The sequence below is a fragment of the Salvelinus fontinalis genome, unplaced genomic scaffold (assembly GCF_029448725.1).
Source record: "Salvelinus fontinalis isolate EN_2023a unplaced genomic scaffold, ASM2944872v1 scaffold_0281, whole genome shotgun sequence".
Classification (NCBI taxonomy): domain Eukaryota; kingdom Metazoa; phylum Chordata; class Actinopteri; order Salmoniformes; family Salmonidae; genus Salvelinus; species Salvelinus fontinalis.
This window is the reverse complement of record NW_026600490.1, coordinates 141,264-164,309: the sequence shown is the minus strand read 5'-3', so window position 1 is coordinate 164,309 and position 23,046 is coordinate 141,264. Positions and strand designations below refer to the sequence as shown.

The 23,046-nt window shown below is 43.1% G+C and overlaps 1 protein-coding gene across 1 annotated transcript in view; it reads right to left on the bottom strand.

Moving 5' to 3' along the window:
* The window catches only part of LOC129845336 (tumor protein p53-inducible protein 11-like), a gene marked incomplete at its 3' end in the record, with an annotated part of 51,032 nt that overhangs the window by 22,860 nt on the left and 5,126 nt on the right, over positions 1 to 23,046 (bottom strand). Inside the window, 2 exon segments of the mRNA XM_055913226.1 lie at positions 756 to 804; positions 7,396 to 7,454. Of these exon segments, the coding sequence (XP_055769201.1) occupies positions 756 to 804; positions 7,396 to 7,454 (108 nt within the window).

Below are 23,046 nucleotides of genomic sequence, written 5' to 3'. Positions count from 1 at the left end.
TGACTCAACAAGCCCTTGATGAGTCAAATCAGATGTGTTGATGTTAGTGTGGGGCTGGAGAACAAGCCTGCACATCCTGTCCATCCCCCAGGACCAAGGTGGAACCATGCTGTCAAAGGAGTTGGACTGGGAGATATCTATTCAGACCAGGAGGTGAAGCTGAGTCCATGTGACTAATGTACAGTACTTACTATTAAGGCTATGGTTATAGTGTAGTTGACTAATGTAAAGTACTTACTATTAAGGCTATGGTTATAGTGTAGTTGACTAATGTACAGTACTTACTATTAAGGCTATGGTTATAGTGTAGTTGACTAATGTACAGTACTTACTATTAAGGCTATGGTTATAGTCCAGTTGACTAATGTACAGTACTTACTATTAAGGCTATGGTTATAGTCCATGTGACTAATGTACAGTACTTACTAATAAGGCTATGGTTATAGTCCAGTTGACTAATGTACAGTACTTACTATTAAGGCTATGGTTATAGTCCAGTTGACTAATGTACAGTACTTACTATTAAGGCTATGGTTATAGTCCAGTTGACTAATGTACAGTACTTACTATTAAGGCTATGGTTATAGTGTAGTTGACTAATGTACAGTACTTACTAATAAGGCTATGGTTATAGTCCAGTTGACTAATGTACAGTACTTACTATTAAGGCTATGGTTATAGTCCAGTTGACTAATGTACAGTACTTACTATTAAGGCTATGGTTATAGTCCAGTTGACTAATGTACAGTACTTACTATTAAGGCTATGGTTGTGAACAGAACAGCAGACATGAGAATCCATATCCTAGAAAGAAAACACAGAAGAGAGACATAAATACATGTATTGATCAAAGAAACACAGGAGAGGAATAAACACGGATATTGATCATCAGAAACAGCCGAGACAGAGCTCAGAGAACAATGGGATCCGATGGGCCATTCAGGACGCAAACAGAGTGACTGAACCAGCCGTCAATATGAGTCCTGTACTTCCCCTGTATTCTCTCACACTACAACGATCATATCAAATAGGCTACAGGAAGAACTACTGTAGATTCTGTCTGCTGATGGTTCTGTAAGGATCCTATATTCTGCTGATGGCTCTATAAGGATCCTATATTCTGTTGATGGTTCTATAAGGATCCTATATTCTGTTGATGGTTCTGTAAGGATCCTATATTCTGTTGATGGTTCTATAAGGATCCTATATTCTGTTGATGGTTCTATAAGGGTCCTATATTCTGTCTGCTGATGGTTCTATAAGGATCCTATATTCTGTTGATGGTTCTATAAGGATCCTATATTCTGTTGATGGTTCTATAAGGATCCTATATTCTGTTGATGGTTGTATAAGGATCCTATATTCTGTTGATGGTTCTATAAGGATCCTATATTCTGTTGATGGTTCTATAAGGATCCTATATTCTGTTGATGGTTCTATAAGGATCCTATATTCTGTTGATGGTTCTATAAGGATCCTATATTCTGTTGATGGTTCTATAAGGATCCTATATTCTGTTGATGGTTGTGTAAGGATCCTATATTCTGTTGATGGTTGTGTAAGGATCCTATATTCTGTTGATGGTTGTGTAAGGATCCTATATTCTGTTGATGGTTCTATAAGGATCCTATATTCTGTTGATGGTTCTATAAGGATCCTATATTCTGTTGATGGTTCTATAAGGATCCTATATTCTGTTGATGGTTCTATAAGGATCCTATATTCTGTTGATGGTTCTATAAGGATCCTATATTCTGCTGATTCTCTTCACACTACAACAACCATAGTAGTGGAGAATGTAAGCGAACCAAATGGCACTCCGATTCCCTTATCAAGTACACTACTTTTGAACAGGGTTCTTGTCAAAAGTAGTGCACTATATAGGGAATAGGGTGCCATTTGGGACACATATAGTGAGAAGGAACTAAATGAGAGAGTAAATCTAATGTCTGCTACCTGTCTGTATAATGAAGCTTCTGTAAAGATCACGACACCTTTTATGTCTGGCTGCTGGGAGCAGTAAACACTGGGTTGCATCCCAAATAGAATACTATACCCTACATAGTCCCTTTGGGTCCTGGTCTAAAGCAGTGCACTATAATATTGAATAGGGTGGCATTTGGCCTGGAGTCAGTGGACATTAATTTTCTTTTCATGTCCTGCTTCTCCATCACTCACGCTTTGATGTGTACACTTTCCATTACCTTAGACCGGGGGGCAAAGTACAGCCCGCGAGACATTTTTTAAATGTATTAAATATTATTATATTTGATTTAATATTTTGGGCCTAAAATGACTCATTCCATGATACACAAACAACCTCCAATAGATGGCGATGTAGCCTGGCAGCACTGTATTATGGCCTACAGTCAGATTCAGAATGCGCTCAGTCATCATGGCCACTTCATTGCTTGACAACTTTTGATGTAAAAAAAATAAGTGCTGCAAAAATTAGAAAAGTGGACTCTGAATGTTGTGCGTTTAAAGAAGAATGGACAGCAAAATATATATATATATTTTTTTTTACTAATGTTGGACATAAGGCGGTATGTTTGATATGCCAAGAAAGTGTTGCCGTTTTTAAGGAATATAATCTCAAAACGTCATTTTTCAAGCAAGCATGCTAACTACGCTAGCTCTCTGTCCTCTCAGGAAAAGGCAAGGAAGACTTGAAAACTTGCCACAAACTTAAAAGCCCAACAAAATTGGTTTACTAAACGGTGCTCTACTCCAACCTCCGTAACTAAGGCAAGCTACGTAGCGGCACATAAAAATCTAAGTATAAACCTTTTACTGAAGGGGAGTTTGTGGTGGAGACTGCTGGTATATTTTGTCCTGAGAGAAAAAGACAATTTGAGAAAATTAGCTTATCACGCAGAACCATCACCAGGCGCGTGGAAGTGATAGGTGAGGAGCTCATCTCAGAGTTGAAGAAAAAAAAGCAGATGGCTTTGATCTGTTTTTCTATAGCACTGGATGAGAGGAGTGACATCAGAGACACCGCTCCACTTAACATGTTTGTCAGAGGAATAAACGAGAACTTTGAGATAACAGAGGAACTTCTTGTGATGGAATCAACGATGGGAACAACCAGGGCCTCTGACTTATACGACAGGGTGTCTGCCTGCATGGAAAACAATGAATCTACCGTGGAACAACCAGGGCCTCTGACTTATACGACAGGGTGTCTGCCTGGAAAACAATGAATCTACCATGGAACAACCAGGGCCTCTCTGACTTATACGACAGGGTGTCTGCCTGGAAAACAATGAATCTACCATGGAACAACCAGGGCCTCTGACTTATACGACAGGGTGTCTGCCTGGAAAACAATGAATCTACCGTGGAACAACCAGGGCCTCTGACTTATACGACAGGGTGTCTGCCTGCATGGGAAACAATGAATCTACCATGGAACAAAGTGACAAACGTCACAACAGATGGATCACCAAATCTAACCGGTAAAAACATTGGGCTAAAGATCAAAGTAAAAGAAGAAATAGTGATATTTCTTCACTGTATTATTCGTCAGGAAGCCCTGTGTAAAAGTCTGTTAAAGCTGGAAAATGTTGTCAAAGTGGTTGTAAAACCTTATACGGGCAAGGAGACTTAACCATCTCAGTTCAACTTTATACGGGCAAGGAGTCTTAACCATCGTCAGTTCAACTTTATACGGGCAAGGAGTCTTAACCATCGCCAGTTCAACTTTATACGGGCAAGGAGTCTTAACCATCTCAGTTCAACTTTATACGGGCAAGGAGTCTTAACCATCTCAGTTCAACTTTATACGGGCAAGGAGTCTTAACCATCTCAGTTCAACTTTATACGGACAAGGAGTCTTAACCATCGTCAGTTCAACTTTATACGGGCAAGGAGTCTTAACCATCTCAGTTCAACTTTATAGGGACAAGGAGTCTTAACCATATCAGTTCAACTTTATACGGGCAAGGAGTCTTAACCATCTCAGTTCAACTTCATACGGACAAGGAGTCTTAACCATCGTCAGTTCAACTTTATACGGGCAAGGAGTCTTAACCATCGTCAGTTCAACTTTATAGGGACAAGGAGACTTAACCATCTCAGTTCAACTTTATACGGACAAGGAGTCTTAACCATCGTCAGTTCAACTTTATACGGAGAAGGAGTCTTAACCATCGTCAGTTCAACTTTATACGGACGAGGAGACTTAACCATCTCAGTTCAACTTTATACGGACAAGGAGTCTTAACCATCGTCAGTTCAACTTTATAGGGACAAGGAGACTTAACCATCTCAGTTCAACTTTATACGAACAAGGAGTCTTAACCATCGTCAGTTCAACTTTATATGGAGAAGGAGTCTTAACCATCTCAGGTCAACTTTATACGGACAAGGAGTCTTAACCATCGTCAGTTCAACTTTATACGGACAAGGAGTCTTAACCATCGTCAGTTCAACTTTATAGGGACAAGGAGTCTTAACCATCGTCAGTTCAACTTTATACGGACAAGGAGTCTTAACCATCTCTGTTCAACTTTATACGGACAACAAGGAGACTTAACCATCTCAGTTCAACTTTATACGGACAAGGAGTCTTAACCATCTCAGTTCAACTTTATACGGACAAGGAGCCTTAACCATCTCAGTTCAACTTTATACGGACAAGGAGCCTTAACCATCTCAGTTCAACTTTATACGGACAAGGAGTCTTAACCATCTCTGTTCAACTTTATACGGACAACAAGGAGACTTAACCATCTCAGTTCAACTTTATACGGACAAGGAGTCTTAACCATCTCTGTTCAACTTTATACGGACAACAAGGAGACTTAACCATCTCAGTTCAACTTTATACGGGCAAGGAGTCTTAACCATCGTCAGTTCAACTTTATACAGACAAGGAGACTTAACCATCTCAGTTCAACTTTATACGGATGAGGAGACTTAACAATCTCAGTTCAACTTTATACGGACAAGGAGACTTAACCATCTCAGTTCAACTTTATACGGACAAGGAGACTTAACCATCTCAGTTCAACACTTAACCATCTCAGTTCAACTTTATACAGACAAGGAGACTTAACCATCTCAGTTCAACTTTATACGGACAAGGAGACTTAACCATCTCAGTTCAACACTTAACCATCTCAGTTCAACTTTATACGGACAACAAGGAGACTTAACCATCTCAGTTCAACTTTATACGGACAAGGAGACTTAACCATCTCAGTTCAACTTTATACGGACAAGGAGACTTAACCATCTCAGTTCAACTTTATACGGACACGGAGTCTTAACCATCTCAGTTCAACTTTATACGGACACGGAGTCTTAACCATCTCAGTTCAACTTTATACGGACACGGAGTCTTAACCATCTCAGTTCAACTTTATACGGACAAGGAGTCTTAACCATCTCAGTTCAACTTTATACGGACAACAAGGAGACTTAACCATCTCAGTTCAACTTTATACGGGCAAGGAGTCTTAACCATCTCTGTTCAACTTTATACGGACAAGGAGCCTTAACCATCTCAGTTCAACTTTATACGGACAAGGAGTCTTAACCATCTCTGTTCAACTTTATACGGACAACAAGGAGACTTAACCATCTCAGTTCAACTTTATACGGACAAGGAGTCTTAACCATCTCAGTTCAACTTTATACGGACAAGGAGCCTTAACCATCTCAGTTCAACTTTATACGGACAAGGAGCCTTAACCATCTCAGTTCAACTTTATACAGACAAGGAGACTTAACCATCTCAGTTCAACTTTATACGGATGAGGAGACTTAACAATCTCAGTTCAACTTTATACGGACAAGGAGACTTAACCATCTCAGTTCAACTTTATACGGACAAGGAGACTTAACCATCTCAGTTCAACACTTAACCATCTCAGTTCAACTTTATACAGACAAGGAGACTTAACCATCTCAGTTCAACTTTATACGGACAAGGAGTCTTAACCATCGTCAGTTCAACACTTAACCATCTCAGTTCAACTTTATACGGACAACAAGGAGACTTAACCATCTCAGTTCAACTTTATACGGACAAGGAGACTTAACCATCTCAGTTCAACTTTATACGGACAAGGAGACTTAACCATCTCAGTTCAACTTTAAACGGACACGGAGTCTTAACCATCTCAGTTCAACTTTATACGGACACGGAGTCTTAACCATCTCAGTTCAACTTTATACGGACACGGAGTCTTAACCATCTCAGTTCAACTTTATACGGACAAGGAGTCTTAACCATCTCAGTTCAACTTTATACGGACAACAAGGAGACTTAACCATCTCAGTTCAACTTTATACGGGCAAGGAGTCTTAACCATCTCTGTTCAACTTTATACGGACAAGGAGTCTTAACCATCTCAGTTCAACTTTATACGGACAAGGAGTCTTAACCATCTCAGTTCAACTTTATACGGACAAGGAGTCTTAACCATGGTCAGTTCATTCAGCTGCTCAATGACACGGAGGCAGAGCACCAGGACTTGTTGTACCATTGGACTGTGCTCTGGTTAAGCCTGGGGGAAACATGTTGTACCATTGGACTGTGCTCTGGTTAAGCTTGGGGGAAGCATTTAGCCGTGTGGGAACTGAGAGGGGAGAGATCAGTATGTTCCTTGATACGGTTGGTGAAGCTGACGACTTCTCCGAGTTGAAAGACACCGACTGGTTCCGGTCTTACCTGAGGCCTATTGACTAGATCAGGACTCTTAATCTGAGATGTTTGATACATACAGTCTCCGGTCTTACCTGAGGCCTATTGACTACAGTAGATCAGGATACATACAGTCTCCGGTCTTACCTGAGGCCTATTGACTACAGTAGATCAGGATACATACAGTCTCCGGTCTTACCTGAGGCCTATTGACTACAGTAGATCAGGATACATACAGTCTCCGGTCTTACCTGAGGCCTATTGACTACAGTAGATCAGGATACATACAGTCTCCAGTCTTACCTGAGGCCTATTGACTACAGTAGATCAGGATACATACAGTCTCCGGTCTTACCTGAGGCCTATTGACTACAGTAGATCAGGATACATACAGTCTCCGGTCTTACCTGAGGCCTATTGACTACAGTAGATCAGGATACATACAGTCTCCGGTCTTACCTGAGGCCTATTGACTACAGTAGATCAGGATACATACAATGTCCGGTCTTACCTGAGGCCTATTGACTACAGTAGATCAGGATACATACAGTCTCCGGTCTTACCTGAGGCCTATTGACTACAGTAGATCAGGATACATACAGTCTCCGGTCTTACCTGAGGCCTATTGACTACAGTAGATCAGGATACATACAGTCTCCGGTCTTACCTGAGGCCTATTGACTACAGTAGATCAGGAATTGACTACAGTAGATCAGGATACATACAGTCTCCGGTCTTACCTGAGGCCTATTGGCTCTCGTACGCCAAACCTCATCTGATTTCCGAGCATCTGACTGATCTGTAAGATAAATAGAAAACACAATACATCTCAAATGAATACATCTTGATTTAATAAACCATTTAACCTTCTACAAGCAAAGGGGCTAATAAGCCCCAACGTCAAGCACTTGGTGACAACTGGATCAGTTGAAAGTGCTATACAAATATACACTGATTGATGGATTTGCCTTACACAACATTTGCCTTATGCAATCGCCACATCGTTTCAACAGAAATACTCATCATAAATGTAGATGATAATACAAGTTATACACATGGAATTATAGATATACCTTTCCTTAATGCAGCCGCCATGTTGGACTCAACAGAAACCAGAAATTACATGATAAATATTCCCTTACCTTTGATGATCTTCATCAGAATGCACTCCCAGGAATCCCAGGTCCACAATAAATGCTTGATTTGTTCGATAATGTCCGTTATTTATGTACAATTAGCTACTTTGGTTAGCGCGTTTGGTAACAATTCCAAAGTCACAAAGTGCGTTCACTAAAACCTGACGAAATGTCCAAAAGTTCCATAACAGTCAGTAGAAACATGTCAAACGATGTATTGAATCAATCTTTAGAATGTTGTTAACATATATCTTGAATAACGTAACACAGACAGAGTAACACAGACAGAGTAACACAGACAGTAACAGAGTAACACAGACAGTAACAGAGACAGAGTAACAGAGTATTGGAACCAGGGACTGTAGTGATGCCTCTTGCACTGAGATGCAGTGCCTTAGAAAGCTGTGCCACTCGGGAGCCCAGGGTTCCCTCCAACCCTGGTACAATCTAAATCACCTGGTACAGGTCCCCTCCACACCTGGTACAATATAATACACCTGGTACAGGTCCCCTCCACCCCTGGTACAATCTAATACACCTGGTACAGATCCCCTCCACCCCTGGTACAATCTAATACACCTGGTACAGGTCCCCTCCACCCCTGGTACAATCTAATACACCTGGTACAGGTCCTCCCCACCCCTGGTACAATCTAATATAACTGGTACAGGTCCCCTCAACCCCTGTTACAATCTAATACACTTGGTACAATCTAATACACCTGGTACAGGTCCCCTCCACCCCTGGTACAATCTAATACACCTGGTACAGGTCCCCTCCACCCCTGGTACAATCTAATGCACCTGGCACAGGTCCCCTCCACCCCTGGTACAATCTAATACACCTGGTACAGGTCCCCTCCACCCCTGGTACAATCTAATACACCTGGTACAGATCCCCTCCACCCCTGGTACAATCTAATACACCTGGTACAGGTCCCCTCCACCCCTGGTACAATCTAATACACCTGGTACAGGTCCTCCCCACCCCTGGTACAATCTAATATAACTGGTACAGGTCCCCTCCACCCCTGTTACAATCTAATACACTTGGTACAATCTAATACACCTGGTACAAGTCCCCTCCACCCCTGGTACAATCTAATACACCTGGTACAGGTCCCCTCCACCCCTGGTACAATCGAATACACCTGCTGGCTGTCCCCTCCACCCCTGGTACAATCTAATACACTTGGTACAATCTAATACACCTGGTACAGGTCCCCTCCACCCCTGGTACAATCTAATACACCTGGTACAGGTCCCCTCCACCCCTGGTACAGGTCCCCTCCACCCCTGGCACAGGTCCCCTCCACCCCTGGTACAATCTAATACCCCTGGTACAGGTCCCCTCCACCCCTGGTACAATCTAATACACCTGGTACAGGTCCCCTCCACCCCTGGTACAATCTAATACACCTGGTACAGGTCCCCTCCACCCCTGGCACAGGTCCCCTCCACCCCTGGTACAATCTAATACCCCTGGTACAGGTCCCCTCCACCCCTGGTACAATCTAATACACCTGGTACAGGTCCCCTCCACCCCTGGTACAATCTAATACACCTGGCACAGGTCCCCTCCACCGCGGTTACAATCTAATACACCTGGTACAGGTCCCCTCCACCCCTGGTACAGGTCCCCTCCACCCCTGGTACAATCTAATACACCTGGCACAGGTCCCCTCCACCGCTGTTACAATCTAATACACCTGGTACAGGTCCCCTCCACCCCTGGTACAATCTAATACACCTGGTACAGGTCCCCTCCACCCCTGGTACAATCTAATATAACTGGTACAGGTCCCCTCCACCCCTGGTACAATCTAATACACCTGGTACAGGTCCCCTCCACCCCTGGTACAATCTAATACACCTGGTACAGGTCCCCTCCACCCCTGGTACAACCTAATACACCTGGTACAGGTCCCCTCCACCCCTGGTACAGGTCCCCTCCACCCCTGGTACAATCTAATATAACTGGTACAGGTCCCCTCCACCCCTGGTACAATCTAATACACCTGGTACAGGTCCCCTCCACCCCTGGTACAATCTAATACACCTGGTACAGGTCCCCTCCACCCCTGGTACAATCTAATACACCTGGTACAGGTCCCCTCCACCCCTGGTACAATCTAATATACCTGGTACAGGTCCCCTCCACCCCTGGTACAATCTAATACACCTGGTACAGGTCCCCTCCACCCCTGGTACAATCTAATACACCTGGTACAGGTCCCCTCCACCCCTGGTACAGGTCCCCTCCACCCCTGGTACAATCTAATATAACTGGTACAGGTCCCCTCCACCCCTGGTACAATCTAATACACCTGGTACAGGTCCCCTCCACCCCTGGTACAATCTAATACACCTGGTACAGGTCCCCTCCACCCCTGGTACAATCTAATACACCTGGTACAGGTCCCCTCCACCCCTGGTACAATCTAATACACCTGGTACAGGTCCCCTCCACCCCTGGTACAATCTAATACACCTGGTACAGGTCCCCTCCACCCCTGGTACAATCTAATACACCTGGTACAGGTCCCCTCCACCCCTGGTACAATCTAATACACCTGGTACAGGTCCCCTCCACCCCTGGTACAATCTAATACACCTGGTACAGGTCCCCTCCACCCCTGGTACAATCTAATACACCTGGTACAGGTCCCCTCCACCCCTGGTACAGGTCCCCTCCACCCCTGGTACAGGTCCCCTCCACCCCTGGTACAATCTAATACACCTGGTACAGGTCCCCTCCACCCCTGGTACAGGTTCCCTCCACCCCTGGTACAATCTAATACACCTGGTACAGGTCCCCTCCACCCCTGTTACAATCTAATACACCTGGTACAGGTCCCCTCCACCCCTGGTACAGGTCCCCTCCACCCCTGGTACAGGTCCCCTCCACCCCTGGTACAATCTAATACACCTGGTACAGGTCCCCTCCACCCCTGGTACAGGTTCCCTCCACCCCTGGTACAATCTAATACACCTCGTACAGGTCCCCTCCACCCCTGTTACAATCTAATACACCTGGTACAGGTCCCCTCCACCCCTGGTACAGGTTCCCTCCACCCCTGGTACAATCTAATACACCTGGTACAGGTCCCCTCCACCCCTGTTACAATCTAATACACCTGGTACAGGTCCCCTCCACCCCTGGTACAGGTTCCCTCCACCCCTGGTACAATCTAATACACCTGGTACAGGTCCCCTCCACCCCTGTTACAATCTAATACACCTGGTACAGGTCCCCTCCACCCCTGGTACAATCTAATACACCTGGTACAGGTCCCCTCCACCCCTGGTACAATCGAATACACCTGGTACAGGTCCCCTCCACCCCTGTTACAATCTAATACACCTGGTACAGGTCCCCTCCACCCCTGGTACAATCTAATACACCTGGTACAGGTCCCCTCCACCCCTGGTACAGGTCCCCTCCACCCCTGGTACAGGTCCCCTCCACCCCTGGTACAATCTAATACACCTGGTACAGGTCCCCTCCACCCCTGGTACAATCTAATACACCTGGTACAGGTCCCCTCCACCCCTGGTACAATCTAATATAACTGGTACAGGTCCCCTCCACCCCTGGTACAATCTAATACACCTGGTACAGGTCCCCTCCACCCCTGGTACAATCTAATACACCTGGTACAGGTCCCCTCCACCCCTGGTACAATCTAATACACCTGGTACAGGTCCCCTCCACCCCTGTTACAATCTAATACACCTGGTACAGGTCCCCTCCACCCCTGGTACAGGTCCCCTCCACCCCTGGTACAGGTCCCCTCCACCCCTGGTACAGGTCCCCTCCACCCCTGGTACAGGTCCCCTCCACCCCTGGTACAATCTGGTACAATCAAAAATATAAACGCAACATGTAAAGAGTTGGTCTCATGAGCTGAAGTATGAAAGATCCCAGAAAGGTTTCATACACACAAAAAGATGATTTCTCTGTTTACATCCCTGTTAGTGAGCATTTCTCCTTTGCCAAAATAATCCCTCACCTGACAGGTGTGTCATATCAAGAAGCTGATTAGACAGCATGATCATTACACAGGTGCACTTTGTGCTGGGGACAATAAAAGGCCACTCTAAAATGGGCAGTTTTGTGACGCAACACAATGCCACAGATGTTTTGAGGGAGTGTGCAATTGGCATGCTGACTGCAGGAATGTCCACCAGGTCTGTTGCCAGAGAATTGAATGTTCATTTCTCTACCATAAACTGCCTCCACATCCAGCTTCTTCACCTGTGGGATCGTCTGAGACCAGCCACCCAGACAGCTGATAAAACTGAGGAGTATTACGGTCTGTATGTAATAAAACCCTTTTGTGGGGAAAAACTAATTCTGATTGGCTGGGCTAATTCTGATTCTCTCCCTCCCCTCCCGGAGGACCTGAGCCCTAGGACCATGCCTCAGGACTACCTGGCCTGATGACTCCTTCCTGTCCCCAGTTCAGCTGGTCGTGCTGCTGCTCCAGTTTCAACTGTTCTGCCTGTGGCTATGGAACCCTGACCTGTTCACCGGACGTGCTACCTGTCCCAGACCTGCTGTTTTCAACTCTCTAGAGACAGCAGGAGCGGTAGAGATACTCTTAATGATCGGCTATGAAAAGCCAACTGACATTTACTCCTGAGGTGCTGACCTGTTGCACCCTCTACAACCACTGTGATTATTATTATTTGACCCTGCTGGTCATCTATGAACATTTGAACATCTTGGCCATGTACTGTTATAATCTCCACCCGGCACAGCCAGAAGAGGACTGGCCACTCCTCATAGCCTGGTTCCTCTCTAGGTTTCTTCCTAGGTTTTGGCCTTTCTAGGGAGTTTTTCCTAGCCACTGTGCTTCTACACCTGCATTGCTTGCTGTTTGGGGTTTTGTGACATCAGCTGATGTAAGAAGGGCTTTATAAATACATTTGATTGATTGATTGATTGGGCCTGGCTCCCCAGTGGGTGGGCCTATGACCAGGTCCCCTCCACCCCTGGCACAATCTAATACACCTGGTACAGGTCCTCTCCAACCATGGCACAATCTAATACACCTGGTACAGGTCCCCCCCACCCCTGGTACAGTCTAATATAACTGGTCCCTGCTGTATTCGTCCCCTGGTCTGCTCTGCCCTTTAAAAGGGCCCATCTGCAGTTGAAACAATAACAAAGTGTACTGTTTCGGTAAGAAGCTGAGGGATGGGGCCGGAGAAATGTACCCACTCTCAAATTCATAGACCCGAGCTATGGATGCAGGGATGAACCTGATAGTTTTAACCATGTTTTGAGTCTATACAGCGTTTGTTTACATTAACTTTGTCTACCAACATTGGAGTAAAACAAGCTTGTATTTTGGGTTGGACTTGGCTGATGAGGCATTTATAAAAGTGATGTCCTTTAAGAATCAATGTGTACATGTCATTAATGTATAAGTCCACAATGGATGTTCTTTAAGAATCAATGTGTACGTGTCATTAATGTAGAAGTCCACAATGGATGTAACAACACTATTGAAGGCCAGGTCCAAACCCCCAGCATGCATCTCTATCTGACTGGGCTAAATCTCTTCTTTAGTCAATCTTCTCCTCCCATTTCCTCCATAATGTTTATTTCCAGATCTGGTGCCTGATATAACTGTGATATCAGGGTCAGAGTATTTCTCAAGAGCCACTTGAGGAGATTCAGCCACAGTAGACAGAGGGACCAGGATTGACATGATATCTTCACAATAGGTTGTGAGGCTGAGAGAGAAAATAGTGAACAGGAAGTGACACAAACAGTAAAAACTATAAACTCAGAGCTGTTTGGCTTTGTGGACATGTTCATGTAAGAGTATAACTTTACGTCGTCCCCTCGCCCCGACACGGGCGCGAACCAGGGACCCTCTGCACACATCAACAACAGTCAACCACGAAGCGTTGTTACCCATCGCTCCACAAAAGCCGCGGCCCTTGCAAAGCAAGGGGCAACACTACTTAAGTCTCAGAGCAAGTGACGTAACTGATTGAAATGCTACTAGCGCGCACCCGCTAACTAGCTAGCCATTTCACATCCGTTACACTCACCCCCCTTTCAACCTCCTTTTCCGCAGCAACCAGTGATCCGGGTCAACAGCATCAATGTAACAGTATTAACTTTACGTCGTCCCCTCGCCCCGACACGGGCGCGAACCAGGGACCCTCTGCACACATCAACAGCCACCCATGAAGCGTCGTTACCCATCGCTCCACAAAGGCCACGGCTCTTGCAAAGCAAGGGGCAACACTACTTAAGTCTCAGAGCAAGTGACGTAACTGATTGAAATGCTACTAGCGCGCACCCGCTAACTAGCTAGCCATTTCACATCCGTTACATTCACACTCCCGTTAGATATGTATTTAATTACAATGAGGTTTGCAGCAAAGTATAATACCACATTTGTTTTATTTTATTTAACCTTTATCTAAACTAGGCAAGTCAGTTAAGAACAAATTCTTATTTAGAATGACGGTCAAACCCGGACGACGCTGGGCCAATTGTGTGCCGCTCTAAGGGACTCCCAATCCCGGCCGGTTGTGTTACAGCCTTGTGACTTGGAAGGGTGAGAAAATGAAATAGTTTGTGATGAAAGGGGGACCCCATCTCTCACAAAATAGAAGGAAACACAATAGAGGTTTTGGCCTGAAATAAGAGCCAAGAATATCTCCAGCTCTCAGACAGAGAGAACTCCAGCATGTCAAACACCATGTGGTTCCTTCTGTCAATGTAAACATGTCCCCAAAGTCAAACACATGTATTATAGGTCTATCTGGGTGACTGAATATATTGCAGACCTATCTGGGTGACTGAATGTATTGTAGGCCTATCTGTGTGACTGAATATATTGTAGGCCTATCTGGGTGACTGAATATATTGTAGGCCTATCTGGGTGACAATGTATTATAGGCCTATCTGGGTGACTTAATATATTGTAGGCCTATCTGGGTGACTGAATATATTGTAGGCCTATCTGGGTGACTGAATATATTGTAGGCCTATCTGGGTGACTGAATATATTGTAGGCCTATCTGTGTGACTGAATATATTGTAGGCCTATCTGGGTGACTGAATGTATTGTAGGCCTATCTGGGTGACTTAATATATTGTAGGCCTATCTGGGTGACTGAATATATTGTAGGCCTATCTGGGTGACTGAATATATTGTAGGCCTATCTGGGTGACTGAATATATTGTAGACCTATCTGGGTGACTGAATATATTGTAGGCCTATCGGGGTGACTGAATATATTGTAGGCCTATCTGGGTGACTGAATATATTGTAGGCCTATCTGGGTGACTGAATATATTGTAGGCCTATCTGGGTGACTTAATATATTGTAGGCCTATCTGGGTGACTGAATATATTGTAGACCTATCTGGGTGACTTAATATATTGTAGGCCTATCTGGGTGACTGAATATATTGTAGGCCTATCTGGGTGACAGAATATATTGTAGACCTATCTGGGTGACTTAATGTATTGTAGGCCTATCTGGGTGACTAAATATATTGTAGGCCTATCTGGGTGACTGAATATATTGTAGGCCTCTCTGGGTGACTAACTATATTGTAGGCCTATCTGGGTGACTAACTATATTGTAGGCCTATCTGGGTGACTGAATATATTGTAGGCCTATCTGGGTGACTTAATATATTGTAGGCCTATCTGGGTGAATGAATATATTGTAGGCCTATCTGGGTGACTGAATATATTGTAGGCCTATCTGGGTGACTGAATATATTGTAGGCCTATCTGGGTGACTTAATATATTGTAGGCCTATCTGGGTGACTGAATATATTGTAGGCCTATCTGGGTGACAGAATATATTGTAGACCTATCTGGGTGACTTAATGTATTGTAGGCCTATCTGGGTGACTGAATATATTGTAGGCCTATCTGGGTGACTAAATATATTGTAGACCTATCTGGGTGACTGAATGTATTGTAGGCCTATCTGGGTGAATGAATGTATTGTAGGCCTATCTGGGTGAATGAATGTATTGTAGGCCTATCTGGGTGAATGAATGTATTGTAGACCTATCTGGGTGACTGAATATATTGTAGACCTATCTGGGTGACTGAATATATTGTAGGCCTCTCTGGGTGACTAACTATATTGTAGACCTATCTGGGTGACTGAATATATTGTAGGCCTATCTGGGTGACTGAATATATTGTAGGCCTATCTGGGTGACTGAATATATTGTAGGCCTATCTGGGTGACTAAATATATTGTAGACCTATCTGGGTGACTGAATGTATTGTAGGCCTATCTGGGTGAATGAATGTATTGTAGGCCTATCTGGGTGAATGAATGTATTGTAGACCTATCTGGGTGACTGAATATATTGTAGACCTATCTGGGTGACTGAATATATTGTAGGCCTCTCTGGGTGACTAACTATATTGTAGGCCTATCTGGGTGACTGAATATATTGTAGGCCTATCTGGGTGACTGAATATATTGTAGGCCTATCTGGGTGACTGAATATATTGTAGGCCTATCTGGGTGACTGAATATATTGTAGGCCTATCTGGGTGACTGAATATATTGTAGGCCTATCTGGGTGACTGAATATATTGTAGGCCTATCTGGGTGACTGAATATATTGTAGGCCTATCTGGGTGAATGAATATATTGTAGACCTATCTGGGTGACTAAATATATTGTAGGCCTATCTGGGTGACTGAATATATTGTAGGCCTCTCTGGGTGACTAACTATATTGTAGGCCTATCTGGGTGACTGAATATATTGTAGGCCTATCTGGGTGACTTAATATATTGTAGGCCTATCTGGGTGAATGAATATATTGTAGGCCTATCTGGGTGACTTAATATATTGTAGGCCTATCTGGGTGACTGAATATATTGTAGACCTATCTGGGTGACTTAATATATTGTAGGCCTATCTGGGTGACTGAATATATTGTAGGCCTATCTGGGTGACAGAATATATTGTAGACCTATCTGGGTGACTTAATGTATTGTAGGCCTATCTGGGTGACTGAATATATTGTAGGCCTATCTGGGTGACTGAATATATTGTAGGCCTCTCTGGGTGACTAACTATATTGTAGGCCTATCTGGGTGACTAACTATATTGTAGGCCTATCTGGGTTACTGAATATATTGTAGACCTATCTGGGTGACTTAATATATTGTAGGCCTATCTGGGTGAATGAATATATTGTAGGCCTATCTGGGTGACTGAATATATTGTAGGCCTATCTGGGTGACTGAATATATTGTAGGCCTATCTGGGTGACTTAATATATTGTAGGCCTATCTGGGTGACTGAATATATTGTAGGCCTATCTGGGTGACAGAATATATTGTAGACCTATCTGGGTGACTTAATGTATTGTAGGCCTATCTGGGTGACTGAATATATTGTAGGCCTATCTGGGTGACTAAATATATTGTAGACCTATCTGGGTGACTGAATGTATTGTAGGCCTATCTGGGTGAATGAATGTATTGTAGGCCTATCTGGGTGAATGAATGTATTGTAGACCTATCTGGGTGACTGAATATATTGTAGACCTATCTGGGTGAATGAATATATTGTAGACCTATCTGGGTGACTGAATATATTGTAGACCTATCTGGGTGACTTAATATATTGTAGGCCTATCTGGGTGAATGAATATATTGTAGGCCTATCTGGGTGACTGAATATATTGTAGGCCTATCTGGGTGACTGAATATATTGTAGGCCTATCTGGGTGACTTAATATATTGTAGGCCTATCTGGGTGACTGAATATATTGTAGGCCTATCTGGGTGACAGAATATATTGTAGACCTATCTGGGTGACTTAATGTATTGTAGGCCTATCTGGGTGACTGAATATATTGTAGGCCTATCTGGGTGACTAAATATATTGTAGACCTATCTGGGTGACTGAATGTATTGTAGGCCTATCTGGGTGAATGAATGTATTGTAGGCCTATCTGGGTGAATGAATGTATTGTAGGCCTATCTGGGTGAATGAATGTATTGTAGACCTATCTGGGTGACTGAATATATTGTAGACCTATCTGGGTGACTGAATATATTGTAGGCCTCTCTGGGTGACTAACTATATTGTAGACCTATCTGGGTGACTGAATATATTGTAGGCCTATCTGGGTGACTGAATATATTGTAGGCCTATCTGGGTGACTGAATATATTGTAGGCCTATCTGGGTGACTAAATATATTGTAGACCTATCTGGGTGACTGAATGTATTGTAGGCCTATCTGGGTGAATGAATGTATTGTAGGCCTATCTGGGTGAATGAATGTATTGTAGACCTATCTGGGTGACTGAATATATTGTAGACCTATCTGGGTGACTGAATATATTGTAGGCCTCTCTAGGTGACTAACTATATTGTAGGCCTATCTGGGTGACTGAATATATTGTAGGCCTATCTGGGTGACTGAATATATTGTAGGCCTATCTGGGTGACTGAATATATTGTAGGCCTATCTGGGTGACTGAATATATTGTAGGCCTATCTGGGTGACTGAATATATTGTAGGCCTATCTGGGTGACTGAATATATTGTAGGCCTATCTGGGTGACTGAATATATTGTAGGCCTATCTGGGTGAATGAATATATTGTAGACCTATCTGGGTGACTAAATATATTGTAGGCCTATCTGGGTGACTGAATATATTGTAGGCCTCTCTGGGTGACTAACTATATTGTAGGCCTATCTGGGTGACTGAATATATTGTAGGCCTATCTGGGTGACTTAATATATTGTAGGCCTATCTGGGTGAATGAATATATTGTAGGCCTATCTGGGTGACTTAATATATTGTAGGCCTATCTGGGTGACTGAATATATTGTAGACCTATCTGGGTGACTTAATATATTGTAGGCCTATCTGGGTGACTGAATATATTGTAGGCCTATCTGGGTGACAGAATATATTGTAGACCTATCTGGGTGACTTAATGTATTGTAGGCCTATCTGGGTGACTGAATATATTGTAGGCCTATCTGGGTGACTGAATATATTGTAGGCCTCTCTGGGTGACTAACTATATTGTAGGCCTATCTGGGTGACTAACTATATTGTAGGCCTATCTGGGTTACTGAATATATTGTAGGCCTATCTGGGTGACTTAATATATTGTAGGCCTATCTGGGTGAATGAATATATTGTAGGCCTATCTGGGTGACTGAATATATTGTAGGCCTATCTGGGTGACTGAATATATTGTAGGCCTATCTGGGTGACTTAATATATTGTAGGCCTATCTGGGTGACTGAATATATTGTAGGCCTATCTGGGTGACAGAATATATTGTAGACCTATCTGGGTGACTTAATGTATTGTAGGCCTATCTGGGTGACTGAATATATTGTAGGCCTATCTGGGTGACTAAATATATTGTAGACCTATCTGGGTGACTGAATGTATTGTAGGCCTATCTGGGTGAATGAATGTATTGTAGGCCTATCTGGGTGAATGAATGTATTGTAGGCCTATCTGGGTGAATGAATGTATTGTAGACCTATCTGGGTGACTGAATATATTGTAGACCTATCTGGGTGACTGAATATATTGTAGGCCTCTCTGGGTGACTAACTATATTGTAGACCTATCTGGGTGACTGAATATATTGTAGGCCTATCTGGGTGACTGAATATATTGTAGGCCTATCTGGGTGACTGAATATATTGTAGGCCTATCTGGGTGACTAAATATATTGTAGACCTATCTGGGTGACTGAATGTATTGTAGGCCTATCTGGGTGAATGAATGTATTGTAGGCCTATCTGGGTGAATGAATGTATTGTAGACCTATCTGGGTGACTGAATATATTGTAGACCTATCTGGGTGACTGAATATATTGTAGGCCTCTCTAGGTGACTAACTATATTGTAGGCCTATCTGGGTGACTGAATATATTGTAGGCCTATCTGGGTGACTGAATATATTGTAGGCCTATCTGGGTGACTGAATATATTGTAGGCCTATCTGGGTGACTGAATATATTGTAGGCCTATCTGGGTGACTGAATATATTGTAGGCCTATCTGGGTGACTGAATATATTGTAGGCCTATCTGGGTGACTGAATATATTGTAGGCCTATCTGGGTGAATGAATATATTGTAGACCTATCTGGGTGACTAAATATATTGTAGGCCTATCTGGGTGACTGAATATATTGTAGGCCTCTCTGGGTGACTAACTATATTGTAGGCCTATCTGGGTGACTGAATATATTGTAGGCCTATCTGGGTGACTTAATATATTGTAGGCCTATCTGGGTGAATGAATATATTGTAGGCCTATCTGGGTGACTTAATATATTGTAGGCCTATCTGGGTGACTGAATATATTGTAGACCTATCTGGGTGACTTAATATATTGTAGGCCTATCTGGGTGACTGAATATATTGTAGGCCTATCTGGGTGACAGAATATATTGTAGACCTATCTGGGTGACTTAATGTATTGTAGGCCTATCTGGGTGACTGAATATATTGTAGGCCTATCTGGGTGACTGAATATATTGTAGGCCTCTCTGGGTGACTAACTATATTGTAGGCCTATCTGGGTGACTAACTATATTGTAGGCCTATCTGGGTTACTGAATATATTGTAGGCCTATCTGGGTGACTTAATATATTGTAGGCCTATCTGGGTGAATGAATATATTGTAGGCCTATCTGGGTGACTGAATATATTGTAGGCCTATCTGGGTGACTGAATATATTGTAGGCCTATCTGGGTGACTTAATATATTGTAGGCCTATCTGGGTGACTGAATATATTGTAGGCCTATCTGGGTGACAGAATATATTGTAGACCTATCTGGGTGACTTAATGTATTGTAGGCCTATCTGGGTGACTGAATATATTGTAGGCCTATCTGGGTGACTAAATATATTGTAGACCTATCTGGGTGACTGAATGTATTGTAGGCCTATCTGGGTGAATGAATGTATTGTAGGCCTATCTGGGTGAATGAATGTATTGTAGACCTATCTGGGTGACTAAAAATATATTGTAGACCTATCTGGGTGAATGAATATATTGTAGACCTATCTGGGTGACTGAATATATTGTAGACCTATCTGGGTGAATGAATGTATTGTAGACCTATCTGGGTGACTGAATATATTGTAGGCCTATCTGGGTGACTGAATGTATTGTAGACCTATCTGGGTGAATACATGTATTGTAGATCTATCTGGGTGAATGAATGTATTGTAGGCCTATCTGGGTGAATACATGTATTGTAGACCTATCTGGGTGACTACATGTATTGTAGACCTATCTGGGTGACTACATGTATTGTAGACCTATCTGGGTGAATACATGTATTGTAGACCTATCTGGGTGAATACATGTATTGTAGATCTATCTGGGTGACTGAATGTATTGTAGACCTATCTGGGTGAATACATGTATTGTAGATCTATCTGGGTGACTGAATATATTGTAGGCCTATCTGGGTGACTGAATGTATTGTAGACCTATCTGGGTGAATACATGTATTGTAGATCTATCTGGGTGAATGAATGTATTGTAGGCCTATCTGGGTGAATACATGTATTGTAGACCTATCTGGGTGAATACATGTATTGTAGATCTATCTGGGTGAATACATGTATTGTAGACCTATCTGGGTGACTACATGTATTGTAGACCTATCTGGGTGACTACATGTATTGTAGATCTATCTGGGTGAATACATGTATTGTAGATCTATCTGGGTGAATACATGTATTGTAGACCTATCTGGGTGAATACATGTATTGTAGATCTATCTGGGTGAATACATGTATTGTAGATCTATCTGGGTGAATACATGTATTGTAGATCTATCTGGGTGAATACATGTATTGTAGATCTATCTGGGTGAATACATGTATTGTAGATCTATCTGGGTGAATACATGTATTGTAGATCTATCTGGGTGAATACATGTATTGTAGATCTATCTGGGTGAATACATGTATTGTAGATCTATCTGGGTGAATACATGTATTGTAGATCTATCTGGGTGAATACATGTATTGTAGATCTATCTGGGTGAATGAATATATTGTAGACCTATCTGGGTGAATGAATGTATTATAGGCCTATCTGGGTGAATGAATGTATTGTAGATCTATCTGGGTGAATGAATATATTGTAGGCCTATCTGGGTGAATTAATATATTGTAGGCCTATCTGGGTGACTAACTATATTGTAGATCTATCTGGGTGACTAACTATATTGTAGGCCTATCTGGGTGACTAACTATATTGTAGGCCTATCTGGGTGACTGAATATATTGTAGGCCTATCTGGGTGACTAACTATATTGTAGATCTATCTGGGCGACTAACTATATTGTAGGCCTATCTGGGTGACTGAATGTATTGTAGACCTATCTGGGTGAATGAATATATTGTAGGCCTATCTGGGTGACTAACTATATTGTAGATCTATCTGGGTGACTAACTATATTGTAGGCCTATCTGGGTGACTGAATATATTGTAGATCTATCTGGGTGACTAACTATATTGTAGATCTATCTGGGTGAATACATGTATTGTAGACATATCTGGGTGACTGATGGATTCTGACAAGTGAAACAGACTGTCTGGAAAACCACGTCTTCAGCCCGTGTTTTCAGCACGTATGATTGAGAGTAGAGAGTTGACTGTGACAGGCAACACGGTTGCCTTGGCTACCTGGTCTCTCTAACACTCAGGGTTATATGTTCCTCTGGAGCGAAGGAGGCGCAAGTGTCAAACGCACGTTAGTTTGAAATTTCATCGTGTAAAAACTGGCGCACTTGCATTTTCCAGCCTTTACCTCAGGTTCGGAAATCCATCTGTCCAATATCAGCTTGCTTCCGCTGAGGTGGGACAGGTAGAAATATTGGAGATATCTCCTAAAAATATAAATATATATTTCAGTCAGCGCAACTCGAGATATTTAAGAACGACCTGGTCTTAGCGGTAACCCGGGTTACGTGATTGGTTTAGCCGGCGCAGGCCCACGCAGTATCCTTATGTTCATCACAAATGTTTTATTAAAACAATCACAGGCAGCAAAACAGTCAGACATTCCCCTTTTTCATTCATATATTGGACATTATGTTTGTCCAGCATCTGTGAAAAGTTTCCGACTCATTATGTGCGACGCCCATTGCACGAAAGGTGTCAGTGACCGTCGGAGGAAGCCTGTTCACAGGAAGCCTGTTCACCGGAAGCCTGTTCACC